Below are 14652 nucleotides of genomic sequence, written 5' to 3' on the forward strand. Positions count from 1 at the left end.
GGTGATCTTCTCTCACCATACTCTACAAATTACATCCTTCTGCGCTAAAGAGATTGTCTCCTATTTTTGGCTATTTTGTATCTTTTGACGATTATGGAGCAGCTTCCATGACGATAGTTGACGATAGGCAAGCGACTACCGACGATGCTTCATCACGTTCACGGTCACGACTGTTGACCGTGCAATTATTGTTCCACGGATCTGGTCGAAACTGCCTTTCCGAGAACTGTTTGTTTTCCAAAGGCCAGAGGCTGTACTTAAGCTTTTCAAGCAGGCCGACGAATCGCATCAAAAGCTGCAAAGCATTACGGCAGCGACGCGTAACGCGACGATGAAATTTCACGCCGTCGCGTCGACTCGTCGAAACGGAAGTACAGATAACCATCCGGTAATTATGCCACTTAATTACTCTCTCTCTGCTCACCGAGGTAATCTCGACCGCATCGCGTCACTTGGCTAGCAAGGGAATAATACTCGCATGTGTTCAGACACGGCACGTGCGCCGCGTGAACGGAAAATCAGGCCGAACGATTAGAGCAGAGCTCGTTGGAACGCCGACGGAAATTCTTCATCGGTGTAGCTTTGGTATAAACGTGCAACCGGATCGCATACCGAAATCATATGCTCTCGAGTGGGAAAAGGCAAGACTAACGAAAGAAAGAGACGAAGGAGCAACAAGAGGGAGAAGAAAGAGAGCGAAGCCAGGGGAAAAAAGAAGGAAACTCGACGAGGGCGTTAACGTGGCCCAAAGAAAACGCTGGTAAACGAAAACACGAAGAGGGAGAGTCTCGTTGGTGGTCGTTTCGCGTTCGTAGCACACGGCGTTCCCTTCGACGGAATACTTTTTTCTCCTCGAAGCATCGTCGTACTTTCCTTTTCGTTCTGGTGTAGGGTGCCGTGAAATCGGTCTGCAGAACTTCTTTGAATCAGCAACCCGGTGACGAGAGGGTGATACAAATTTTAATAAGCGAGGTATCTCGAATAGTAATGCGGAAAAAATCATTTTCACCTCTTCAAATGCCGCCACATCCGCCCTGTTAGTTCGTCACGCATAATTTTGTGGCTTTTATCGCGAGAACAATTAACATCTGCATTACAAAGGAATATATCGGAATTTTCATAGGGTACTAACGAATACTTAACGAATACTATGCTCCAATGTTCTCGTTAGTTGTTATACGCAGCAGCGTATATACTGCGTATTTAACAGGACAGAAATACGTTTGCAAGTGGGTTAGAAATTATTTATCGAGTGAAAGAACGCAACGAAGAATAGATGCTTCCGTGGGAATAAAATAAGAGGAAAACGTCGAAGAAAAGGAAAGGGAAGACACCGGAGGCAAAACCCATGAGACACACAGCGTTCGCGAAACTAACTGAGAAGTAACTCGTGGAAACGTAAAATGTATGGTTTGTCTGCAGCAAGTTAACAACACTGGGTGCATCGGTCGTGGTCGCGTCATCAGTGAACGGTAAATATTTGGTTAAAACGATGACGTCGGCTCGTAGGTACTCAAAGAAGCCCCGGCTTTTTCCCAATTCTCCTACACGCGCCATTATTCAGCCAGATTTCTTATCCCCTTTGTTGATGAATCAACCAATAAAAGCGCCGCTTTCCTGGAAACCAGGACTAAAAGAATTCGTTTGTTCTCGTTTTGGGATGTTTTCATTGAGATGTCAGCGAATACGTGGAATCTATCTGCTCTCTCTCTCTCTCTCTCTCTCTCTCTCTGTCTCTCGAGGGGAAACTGTCTCTCGAGGGGAAACTATCGAGTGAAAGAACGCAACGAAGAATAGATGCTTCCGTGGGAATAAAATAAGAGGAAAACGTCGAAGAAAAGGAAAGGGAAGACACCGGAGGCAAAACCCATGAGACACACAGCGTTCGCGAAACTAACTGAGAAGTAACTCGTGGAAACGTAAAATGTATGGTTTGTCTGCAGCAAGTTAACAACACTGGGTGCATCGGTCGTGGTCGCGTCATCAGTGAACGGTAAATATTTGGTTAAAACGATGACGTCGGCTCGTAGGTACTCAAAGAAGCCCCGGCTTTTTCCCAATTCTCCTACACGCGCCATTATTCAGCCAGATTTCTTATCCCCTTTGTTGATGAATCAACCAATAAAAGCGCCGCTTTCCTGGAAACCAGGACTAAAAGAATTCGTTTGTTCTCGTTTTGGGATGTTTTCATTGAGATGTCAGCGAATACGTGGAATCTATCTGCTCTCTCTCTCTCTCTCTCTCTCTCTCTCTGTCTCTCGAGGGGAAACTAAATTTGACGAACATAGACGTAGATATTTGTTAAATTAGAATTAAAATCAATTGAAATTTATTCTATTACGGAAATACCGCACCTGCGTGCGTATAAAATTTTGCAAACGTCCAGCAAGTAGCGTAGCATACCAGCTAACAAAAGACAGTATTTCACAGATTAAAATTGTAATTTATAATCTTGCTGAACGACGATGATAATTAATTCTCGAATAATTTTTACGGTATCGTAGACGTGCTGTTTCAGAAACCAGCCCTTGATGCGTTCATCTTTTTAACGAAATATCTATTTCAGCTCACGCTACGTAGACAAGCATTGATTAATATACATGATATGCGTATGAACGCGTTGTTAAGCCTCTATTTTACAGGATATACGTAAGCTGCGATTATTTTCAAGCCTCAGGATAAATTGTCCCAACAAGACGCGTTAATCGCCGACCTCCTTTTACGACTAGATCAAAAATTTCAAATGACATGGTTATGCCCGTATTATAATGCATAAAGAATGGCCAGATGTTTATTGGAACTGTATTTGTACTGATAAGCGAGATACATCCCGAACGTTCCCTCAGGATATACGAGGATACGAGAGTCGTGTCGACTGGACGATATTGCTCGTAAGAATCCATAGAGAACCGGTTATTCTCCTTAAAAACGAATCATCTACCCACACGTTCGAAACTGCGCTGAGATAACGTAGATATAAATACGAGCACCGTGGATCGTTGATTTAGCTTTCGATATTAAATTAAATACTTCTATTCAGTTTCTATTTAGTTAACACGAGAAAACACGAACAAATGAAATGGCAGGAAAACGAGTAAATACGACTACCACACGCGTACTTCGTTTCAAACTATATAATTTTTATCTTTTATTTTCATCTGCCTGTACGCAATACACTTTTCTCCTTTCACGGCATGTTCGGAAAAGATAAGACACAAGGCTACCATTTCTCGACAGTGTTTAAAATACTTACTCCTATATTTAACTTAATGGAGTTCACCTCTACACAAGGAAATAATAATTACATCTTCCATACGCCGACAAATTTCTTAAAGGAAATTTGTCTTCCATAGTGTTTATAACGTATATATATGCTTAATTATATATTATGTAGATTAAATTTTTCAAGTCTCTCTACAGTATCGTAATTACTATTTAATCGGTAAGTTCGACATCGCAGTAGATCCGGACATTGGTCAGACATAATACATCGTCAACTTTTACTACGACTTTACTTTCCTATCTATATGGATATTTATTCGGCTCAACACCGGATGTATTCATTACCGTCTAATGATAAAATCCGCAATCGCTTAATTGCCAACCCAATAGACGAATACTAGCTGTAACGTACTTATAACTACGACGGTAGTTTTCACGATTAGCATTAAAGCAATCAGCGTAGATAGCGTAAGAAACTAGCTAAAAAATAATTCGTAACCTGTTTTACGCGAAAGCGAAAATATTCCGATGCCACAGATAAAAAATGTAAAATTGGTCAAGTAGTCGGCGTTAACATTTCACGGGTCTTTAGTGTCCGCATTTTTTGCTTCACCGTAATACATCACTGTATCGATATCGCTGATATCTATCCAAACGAGATATTCTATGAATTCAGTAGTCGGCCGATACATCACGAGCCCGAGCAAATATCGACGGAAGAATGGTTTTCAAATCATTCGTATTCTGTGAAAGAGAAACGACGCGGCGGCCCATCGAGATTTACGGGCTTTTCTCTGCCGTAGATTCGTTGGGCGCAACAGCGTGTGAGATTTGTAGCGTGATATATCGGCGGTAGAAGGTCGACTGATCAAAAAAAATTGAAATCCTTTCCGCGAGCTGGGCCTGCGATGGTAGGGACACGCTGGATTCGCGTCAAACGAAAGAAAAAAGCATTTCAATCTTACGAAAAAGGCCGGGATAGAGCGTTTCGCGAATATTTACGAGGGTAATATCAGGAATTAATGTCCCCGGCTGGTGTTGCGAACGGCAGCGCCATTGCTCTCACGTTTTGCAATTTCTGCCGACTTGTCTGCAACCGGCCGACATATTAATATGGCAAGATATGACGTGCCTCGGCTGTAAACATCATCTTTACGATGTCTTTGTCCGTCGTTTGTAAGCAAACGACGTTTCTTCGAATGGTGGTACGTCATCGAAAATACTATGAAGCTCGGAGCATCAAGGATCAGGCACCAAGGGCGTAAAACTTCTAAGCTTGCGCTTAGCGAAGTACATCCTTACGCGGATATCGACAAGTGTCGCGAACCTAACGAGATAGAACGGTATTTGAAAGCTCTAAGCGGCTTAAACAGAGTTCGACGGTCAAATACGACAACTATAGACACTTGATTGGAAGCTCGATTGCGACTATCTACGACATTAATCGCTCGCTAATTGACATTTCTATTCAGACGTATAATACATAGAACGATGGGAAAAGAGTTCTTAACTTGAAAGGTGGATCGCTACTCCGGATAAAAGAAAACGTCGTAGTGAATATCAGTTGAAAGATTAATGCTTGTGCGGTTACGAATAGACCGTACATTGTCGTGAGAAATTTGATAGTGGAAAAATGCGCAGAATACAAATAATTTGCAAAATGGTGTAAGATATCCAGAGTATAGTAGTCTCTATAGATATTAAGCGAGAAAAAGAATTTCCTAACCAGGTTTCATCTTCTCGGTTATATTCGTAAAAATGTGGATTTCCATAAAATCCCGTAGTCTATTTATAAATAATACACCTATTTCTGATCCGTAAATTTAAAAACGTGCTGAAAAAATTTGTCATCAAACTTACAGCTATTCTATTTACCGCGATTTCACGCTCAACTCGCCTCGTCACGTGACACACGATACAACGGCGATGAGTCGTCACATGCCGAAATAAAATCTATTAATTAGCAAACTTGTTATCGACTCGATACGCTGCTCCTTTAGTTCTACAAGTTGTTAACGCGACTGGTCGATCACGTTTCAAGAATTTCATATGCAACTCGCGTGAACGGGCACGCACACAAACACTGCTTGTGTTTCGTGCAGTCGCGCGATATTGACACGTCGCGGAGACAATTAATGCAGACACAGGCATGTAGATACGTATGCACCCGTATACGTAGCTACGGGCAAAGGGGAATGGGGTTCCGTTAATTACTCAAGCTTCTGGCTTCCATATCCGATGGGAGACCCTCGAGGATCGATATCCGATTTCTCATCCCTGCTACTTCAAGCGTCAAGCACGCACTTCCGAAAAGTGATAGGATTCTTGGAAAATGTAACGAGATTCTTATCTCCGATACCATGCACAAGTATCGAAGCGACGTACATATGTTACGCGATACGCGTATGACGAAACGCATGCACGATACGTTTACAAACTACACGTGCAACTCAATTTGATTAATTAGAACGTATCGTTAAGACGAATATTTTCACATCGTCCTGGTAAACTCCGAGTTTATATTTAAAATGGAGTGTCTTATGCCTTTCACGCTAGTAACTCATAATTCGTTTATTTACACGATTAAACGTTTAACCGCTGGAATTTCTCCCTTCCAACGATACTCGACATCTCCGACTATCCATAGAGATTTTCCACAGCGATAATATATCGACTAGATCTAATATCTCTTACGAAACACGTAATACCACGGTAGATAATAGCTGCTTAAAAAGCGAGCTTCTAAATTTCCTATTCAAACGAAAAATACTTCACCTCGGAGCTGTGTTTGTCGGCGGGGAAAAATCGCGAAGAATACTGCCTTCGCCAGCGAGCTGTTTTCAGTGCTCTCGTGGCGCGGCATACGTAACGTCGATCGCCCATAAAAAATCGAGATCGTTAACGAGTTAACGGCGATAAATAACAGAGTTGGACGGTGGAGCAGCGCGTAAAATTACGGTTTTACCTGAACGAGACGAGTAGTCTGGAGACTGGAGAGGCGTAGCTGCGAGGTGAGTTCGTGAAAGCGCGAACGACGCAGGCACCCCACCTCGAAGCCCGATCGTGTCTTCGTGGCCAGATCTAATTGGTCGGTGAATTCGAAAAATCGGCGCGGATCGAGCCCGCTAGTTTCGAAGCAATTAGAAGGAATGTCGTCGGGTGCCGCGTGGCGTCGATAGGCATCTGGCGCAGCTTTTATCTGCCCGAGAGTCCAACCTAACCCCGGTGTTCTGCGCTTAGACAAAAGTGCCGTTAGAAACTCTCTTCTCCTATGTGCTTAACTATATCGGACTATGGCGCGCCATTTACGTGGATAGTTCTGCACCTAGCGCAGATAACCGTAGCCAGAGGTCAACCGATGTCACGGACTGATTCTACTAATTGCCATACTTTCCACCGCGTCTTCCTTCCTCGTTTTGTACTTTGCCCCTCTTCTCAATCGCGCCGCCGACTTTCATATTTCCCTGTACAAAATCGCGGATGGAATTTGTATCTCGTTGAAGGTTTGTCATAAGCAGACTCTTAATGCGATACGAAAAACGCGACGCGATAGTTGACGTGGTTCACCGAAAATAAGAGCACGAGCAGATGTACGTGTTAATCGCGTAAGCAGAGAAGACGAAGAAGAATAAGAACGAACAGAAGTTGGATCTTTTAACGGATTTAATTTTAAGGAATTTGAAAATTGCGAAGAATCGACGATCGTATGGAAGGTCGGTAGCGTACGTTTCCGAATATAAATATTTTATGAAAAATAAAAGATCGATCCATTGCTTGTATGCTTTAATTCATCTGGTGTTTCTCATATTTGATTCCTTTTTCTCTTCTTTTTTTTTGCAAAATTAGAACATAAATAACACTTGTTAATTACAGATTCAACCGGTTCGCGTGAAACCTGAACTGCATTTAGCGAAGTTTTTCTAATAATTAAGGTATCGTGTTGAACAGGATTTCTAGCTATATTTTCATGTACGTATATCCATTTCGGCAGCCATTTCTATGCTATTCGAGATTTTCGCTTTTTAGGAACCGACATAAATGTATATTGTAAATAAGCTCAATTCGGATTTAGTAGATTTAACGCGACTGAATAGTTCGCGTGAATGAATCTGGTAATTTATACACGATATTAAGGGTAATTGCACGCTTAACCAGTTCTTTTGAGGACCAGTTTGCAACGACAGTGAAAGCCCCACACAGAAAACCTCGTTGGAAGTTGCCACGATCTTTAGGCGGATGATTTTTCAACCGTATAGAAACGATAAACCGTATACAAATGCAAATTGCGGCAACGTGCACAGAAACTTTACCTACCAAAAGCAATCATTCTTGCTAGATATCGCTTGCAATAATATTTGCAATTTGTTAAGGAGATACAGCTCGAGTAAAAAGAATTCGAAAAGTATCACATTTATGCACCTATATTCAAAATTGATGATCATTGTTACGAGGCAATAAGATTTGAAATGGTATATTTTAAAACGTGGGATATATAATCCAACGTTTCAGATATCGCTGCACGAGCATCTTTCAGAAATATATATGTATATATGCGCGCGCCTATGTGTGTGTACTACGCTTCTAAAAGGTTAAACTAATAAAAATGGTAAGTGCTTTTCCAAATAAAATGTCGGTAACATTTGTCTTACTCTAATTCGATTTGCTCTTAAAGAAAGGCAAATATACAATATGTTAACGAAATAAGGCTTGTACGTCGCTGGACAGAAATTTGCATGAAAATGTAGCTAAACTGAATATCTCAAGAGAAATATCTGCTTAAAATCCGAGGAAAGGCTCTGATGTATTCACCGGCATGGTAGAAGCAAAGGAGCATAAGATCGTTAAGTTTGAATAAAATTAGCATATTAAATAAGCTGAAAATTAAGATGTAAATTATAGCGAAACATAATTGTCGAAAAATAAAAAAGAGAACAAAAGATAAACGAGGTATACAACTATGGTATACTTGAAAAAATAACAAACGCTTGATCATCCGTTGAAGTAATTCATCTGCAATTAAATGAACGTAAGAGAAACAGCATAACGTTGTGATATAAATCTGCGTCAAGTAGCAAGGTATATAAGAGAAGGTTCGCGTGACAAGCGTGTTACTCGAATGCTTCGCGTGAATAGCTAATTCATTCGTGGTATTAGGAAATGTTGTGTGTCATCGGTGGATACGAGCCAAATGTAAAGTTATTTTGAAATTAACTAGAGACGTCAATTTCGTATAAAGGATTGCGCGTTTATACATTTGCGAAGAAGATCGGTTTAAGTGCAACGACCTGATAAGTTGAGATTACGCGGAAACCGTTCGGTTTTATCTAAAATAATAAACTTTGTTGTTCTTAGGAAGCACATGTAATCGATAATAAGATTGAGCTATCGTAGAATAAAAAAAGATTAATTAAGTTAATTAAAAAGATTAGCCACTAAAGTTATCGATCAAAGAGATATAGTAAAATCGTTAGCTCCAGAAATTTTGCCGACGCGTTAAAACACATATCGTACGTATGAAAATATGAATAATTTTAACCTCGTTTTTAGTTTCTTTGGCAAGTCAGATACACAAAATTCGACAGGTGTGCGCGATCTTTCGCGACTGGCTGCATAGCGAAACCGCATAGAACGAGGTAAAAGTATAAATGGGTTTCGATGCACGCCAGACACTCGTGTTTAAGACTTCCACGTATCGAGAGCGTGCATCTCAGGATCTCGATGATTTACGCGAAAAAGCCTCGATAATTAATTCGAAGTGGAATAATTACTCTTCGCGAGGAGGCTATAAGGCCGATTCTCGAGTGGTTGAAAGGAGCACGAGGAGAAAGTACGTTAAGCCGAAGGAGCCGTTGCACGTTGTTCCAGAGCACGAGATAAATTTAGATAATCTCGAGAAAAAGGACGGTGTTCTACCAGGAAGGCCGACGCACTATTCCACGCGGACGATATTATTATCACAAGCGTCCAGAGCACCGCTTATTATTCCCCACGTTGAGAAACGCAAGGACGCGGGACAAGCGTTTATTACACGCGGGTGTATTCAGCCTTCCGATGACTAACGTCGCTTAATATACATCGCCATTTGGCAAAAGAAAACTGCCTTCTGATCGAGCAATATTTTTCCTTTCCGAATATTTTTTTAGGTATTAAAAGGTCGCGTAAATCGAACGTAACTCGCGAGCAATATCGAGTTAACGAAATCCAGCTGAGACCATTTCCAAGAATCGCTTCGACTCGAATAAAAACAATCATCGATTGCCTGTAATCATCGAACTCATAAATATTGTTTCGTCTTACGAAAATAATCGAGTTCAAGAAACTGTACGCGATCTATAACGTGAGATCGCGAACGAAAAAATCTCTACGAGAATTAATTACATTAATTATTACGTTTTTATCTAATAACGAAACGCGAAACAAACCCACGTATTTAGTGTTTATATTTTCGTTTTCTTGTCCAAAAGAAACATGAATTTCTATAAAAATCAACAGTGATAAACGTAACAGCAAGTCGGTCCAGTTAAGCAAGAATATATCGGTACTGTTAGATGTAATTTCGTTCTATTTATAAAACTGGTTACAAAAAGCATTAATTTTCATCGGAAAGACATCGCGTCCACGATCTTGAGTTGCGCACTGTAATTTTCTCGTGACTGTCGACCGACTCACGTGATATTACCGCCTTTTCATCATAGCCAAGATAATTTTGAAGAAACATTAAAGTAACATCGATAAGTGAATATCGTTGGAAAAAATTGCCGGTCGTACGCGTTTTACGTGTAACAGGATGCAAAGGCTTTGATTTAAGGAACGGCAAATACCTAAGTGAACCACCGAACAAAAAGGTTGGTCGGCCGCGAGTTCTCAGGGCACGGCCGGATCTTCGCTTCGAAACGATCGAACGCTGCTCTTTGTTCGCGACAAGAGACCGTCGAAAGGTTACACTTAATTATGACATTCGGGGAGGCACGTTTTGCCAGCGGGAAGTGACTTTCCCTCGAGTGTTTGTATTACGAAGAATACGTTCGAGTATTCGAGAAGTTCGAATAACAGTTTTATCGCGTGTACACTTACGATATATACCTTCGGCAAAGTAATCGACAAATATACACGGAATTTCTAAAATATTACAAATCCATCTAAAATATTTGGTGATCTTGTTCGTCGATGTTACTCGATAGATTACCTTGTTCTTATAAATTTTCATTTAACATTCCTACTATATCGAAACGTATTAAAATCGATACTATTTTAACGGTAATCACAGGCTTGACTAGAGTTTTCTGCCAACGATACGAATGGTTTGTAACGAATAAAATTTTGCCATTATTAATCGATTACTCGAATCGATTCGAATCTTAATTAAATTTGTGTCATACAATTGTACGGATAATTAGATCTAAAGGCAAGAAGTGAGAGGGTCTGAAGGATCGTTCAGTCTCCTCGCGTTGACCAAAATAATCGAGTCCTTTTGTTCGATGAGCCTCGTTCGACATATTCGAACGTTGCGTAACGCGAGGACCATGCGTTTTAATTACAAGCTCTCCATCTGCCCTTCTAACGAGTCGTGTCAAATCAGCGAAACAGAGTTCGCGGCGTTTTTCGAACATCGCGTACCGATCGGCTTTCGTTGAAAAGCAGGAAATTCAAAGGCGAAACGTTACAGAGGCAACGGTGACATCGCATCGAGCGCCGCGTAATCGTCGGATCGATCTTTCGACGTCGAACTACGCACTTTAACGAGGCGATCGCTAACAGGAGCGAAAACGTACTCGAGAATCTATTTCTGCGGCCATTCACATCGAAAACATGGACTCACGCTCGTCTCTCCGATGTCTTTGAACTCGTTCGCTAAATAAAGAGAATTTCAGCTAACAAACGAAGGGAAAGGGAGACGACGACGGCGAAACGAAGGGAGAGGAACGATGGGCCCCGCGTGAAATAATCGCACGAGTCGCGAATAATAAATCAAACGGGTCGACTTACAGGCGTAGTCGGTGAAAAAGGAGAGACGAAAGGGCAAGGAAAAAGGAAATACGCGAGAAAGAAAGAGAAAGTATCTGTTCGGTATCGCGACCCGTGCTGTGCCACGTGCTTCGCGAATAACCGACCCGTGCTCAGCTTCTTTTTTTCTTTTCTTTGTCCTTTTTTTTCTCTTCCACTAGTTTCTTCCGTTTCTTGTTTCCTTTAATACGCCACGATACACTTTATTCGCTCCTACGTTTTTCGTTAGATGATTAATCTTTCGGTCGAACGTTCCTTCCGTTTCATAAATCTTGCGACTACGTTCGTTCGACAATCGGTAGATACCGGCAGCTTTGTCGCTAATCGATATTCCTCTGTTAGAAAGCGCAGCTACGTATACGAGACAAACGATGCGATGGGATTGTAATTACCGCGATACGATTTATTGATACTTACGTCGACGTTTCTCATTTTATCAGCCTTAAATATCTGCCAGTCCTTTAAATTCTTCCTATTTTACATACGGCTCGTTCAATGACCGACTATATACAAACTTATTGTCATCTCACTGTCCGAAACAGACATATCTTTCGCGACCAGACTTTTTCCTTAAAATACCATCGATCGTATTTTAATCGATCGTTATCTGATATTCGTATACTTGTATTTTAATTCTAGCTTTTTAGTCACGTATTTAACTAAAAATGGCGCACTACCGTTCCGCAAGAACCGTTTGATTCGCATCTGTTTGACACATCGCAACGAGCACAAAGCAACGGAACACTTGGCCGAGCTATACGGGCAAAAATATCGAGGTTGCAGAGCGAAACACGAATTTTGTACGCGAGCATTGTATCGGCGTTATCACGTCCGCGGGTACGCGACGAAGGTCGCGTTACAAAATATGAAACTCCATTGATTCCGGAGAGGACACATGAACCAGAACAAAGGCAGCCATTTAATAGGAACTTGATGCATTTGAATTGCACAGAAATCGAGTTGCTTCGCGTGCAGCGAAGTTTATTCGAAAGGCGTCGTGCCAACAGACCGGTTCTCCCACGGAACAGCCAGGACTTCGTTTACGACAGAATTTCGCAAAACCGATTTTTTAGCTCCATTGTGTGATACACCGTCGGAGCATTGGCTCGACGAGTTAGCTTCATCTGGCAAAAATAACGTAAATACGACGTTTGTCTATGCCTTTCGCTCTCTAAAAGGAAACTTTGGTTTTCGTCGATCGAATGCCAGGTGCGTAGAATTCGAGGGTCGTGGGATTCGTGGTCCCTAAAAATTATTAGGGTCTCCCCAACTCGTCCCTCCTAATGCCGCCTAAGCTTTTTTTCAACCCCGAATTCGGCTCGTCTCAGAATCGTCTTTCTAAGCTGCTATAACGTTAACGTTTTGATCGAACGTACAAGTTATAGCTATTTTTATTATTATTATTATCACCATCATCATCATCATCATCATTATTATTATTGTTATTATTATTATTATTTTCGACGATATACTTTGGTTCAGATTTATATCGACAAACATCGTTGCAACCAATTGTTTGTTAAACAAGATTTTTCTAGGTAAGTGTAACAACGATCGAAGCAATTTCGACGTAACGTTATTGTTCGTATTACGTGTATTATACGAGCACTACGAGAACACCAGAAGTATCGTAAAAATGTTTCGAATAGATAACGGAACATTATGGTCGACGTACGATTTGTTATACACGCGACAGGAGTCGTTTCACGCGTGTTAAGAGACAGATATTTTTTCGAAGAAGCGTAAGAATAATGTAGTTGGTTGATCGACGCAACTAAAAATACGGCGTTGCATTGAACGAATGTCCTTTGTAAAGCAAGAAATCAATTAAAGGATGAAATTAATTCTAGATTACAGTTCGTTCTACGCCACTTCATTTTGCGCGCACATACTGTACGCGCAATATTCTTAATCCAAACTGGATTTTCACGTTTCAAGATTTGTTCGGTAATCGGATATCGATCGTCGGAGAATATTCAATGTCTGTCCTATCCTTTTATTAACGATGATTTGCAACGCGAATACTGGCAACGGACATTGGCGTCGATCGACAGAAAGATCCTCTTTGCTAAGAAATAACAGTATAGAAGATTCTTCTTTTTTTTTTTTGTCGCTCGTGTGAAACGCAGGTGATCTACAATTGGAAAGATGCCGTGACAGAATGTTCTCATCGAATCGCGTGTTCGCGTCGGAGGTTCTCGTACAGAAGGTGTCGAGGTGCGACCTGCAGTCAAGGCCTAACCGGTCTTCGGGGCCCCGTGGCGATGGCCACTCGGAACACGAGGCGGGGTATCTGGTTTTGAATTTTTCCTCTCTCAATATAGATCGTGACCGAGCATGTCTTATTCGTCTGTATCGCGTAATTATACACGCCGGGTGATTCTCATTTTTACAGTTCTTTCCGTTCGCTCTTCTCTAAGATCACTTAGCTCTACGAGAATACTTCTCGATACTCGAAAATTTAGTTGCTACCGATTCGTATATTTTGTTACTCGAGTTACTCTGTTATCTGCTGTTACTCGAGCGAAAAATTATAGGCAACGCGAAGAATCGACGAACTCTTATCGTATAAACCCGCGATTTGCGACTGGCGTGTCGCAAGAATTTTTCAAACGTGCAATACCCGATTGTTTAATCAGAGACACTGACGTTTTCTCCATTGGATGATCAAGTAAAAACCACGTATACGGTCGTCCGGTGTGAGCGCTCCGTGTTGAAGCAAATACGAGGTATCTCGTGGGTGCGGTCGAATTTTAGTAATTAGTTTACGCGTTGTGAGATAGAAAAGCTTGAAAATCATCGGTACAAACTATTTGACTTCCGACGAGTCCAGACAAATGGAATTCAAACGGAGTATCGTTTACGAGGAGCAGGTCGTTTTCCTTCTTGTCGTAATAAATTCACCATGCTGCAATTCGCGTAAATGTTAGTCGTAAAACGTTTAACGTTCGAAGGCTATAGTTAATCCGAACCACAAGACGTATTCGTTGCCGTGATACGGGTAGATCGTGAAATCCAGAAGCCGCGTGGAAACATAGAACACACTTCGGCTTGCAAGGCGGTCATCGTGAAAGTTCAATCCGCAAACCAAGTATGTATTATACATACGTAAGATCGCATGGTAATCTATTCGGTCGAGGAGGCATCGCGTTAGCCGATCGTGAGCCGAAGCGAACAAAGATATTTAAACACGTCGTACATAATTTATTTGGAATCCGGCTTGGTTGGAATTCACAAAGAAAAATCGGAGGAAACGCGAGGAAGGAGGTGGGAAAGATTCGCAAACGAAATAACCGGTTTTCGGTTGGTGGAAGTATCGGGAGAAGTGGCGGCGAAAGGGTCGAGAAACTGAAATCGAATCACGAAGAACGATACCTGTGCGCTTCCGGTGAATTTGGCAAGCTGCGTGCCTTCCTGCTGGCCCCG

The 14652-nt window shown here is 41.5% G+C and overlaps 1 protein-coding gene across 7 annotated transcripts in view; it reads right to left on the reverse strand.

The window, feature by feature from the left end:
• The window catches only part of LOC100749443 (protein sickie), a 196624-nt gene that overhangs the window by 102480 nt on the left and 79492 nt on the right, over positions 1–14652 (reverse strand). The window contains exon 2 of one of the 7 annotated variants that reach the window (XM_033320672.1): positions 14602–14652. The exons of the other annotated variants lie outside the window; for them this stretch is intronic. Coding sequence (XP_033176563.1) covers positions 14602–14652 — 51 coding nt within the window. The remainder of the gene's footprint in view (positions 1–14601) is intronic. 7 annotated transcript variants of the gene reach the window in all.

This window comes from Bombus impatiens, unplaced genomic scaffold, assembly GCF_000188095.3.
Source record: "Bombus impatiens unplaced genomic scaffold, BIMP_2.2 scf_0321, whole genome shotgun sequence".
Taxonomy (NCBI): domain Eukaryota; kingdom Metazoa; phylum Arthropoda; class Insecta; order Hymenoptera; family Apidae; genus Bombus; species Bombus impatiens.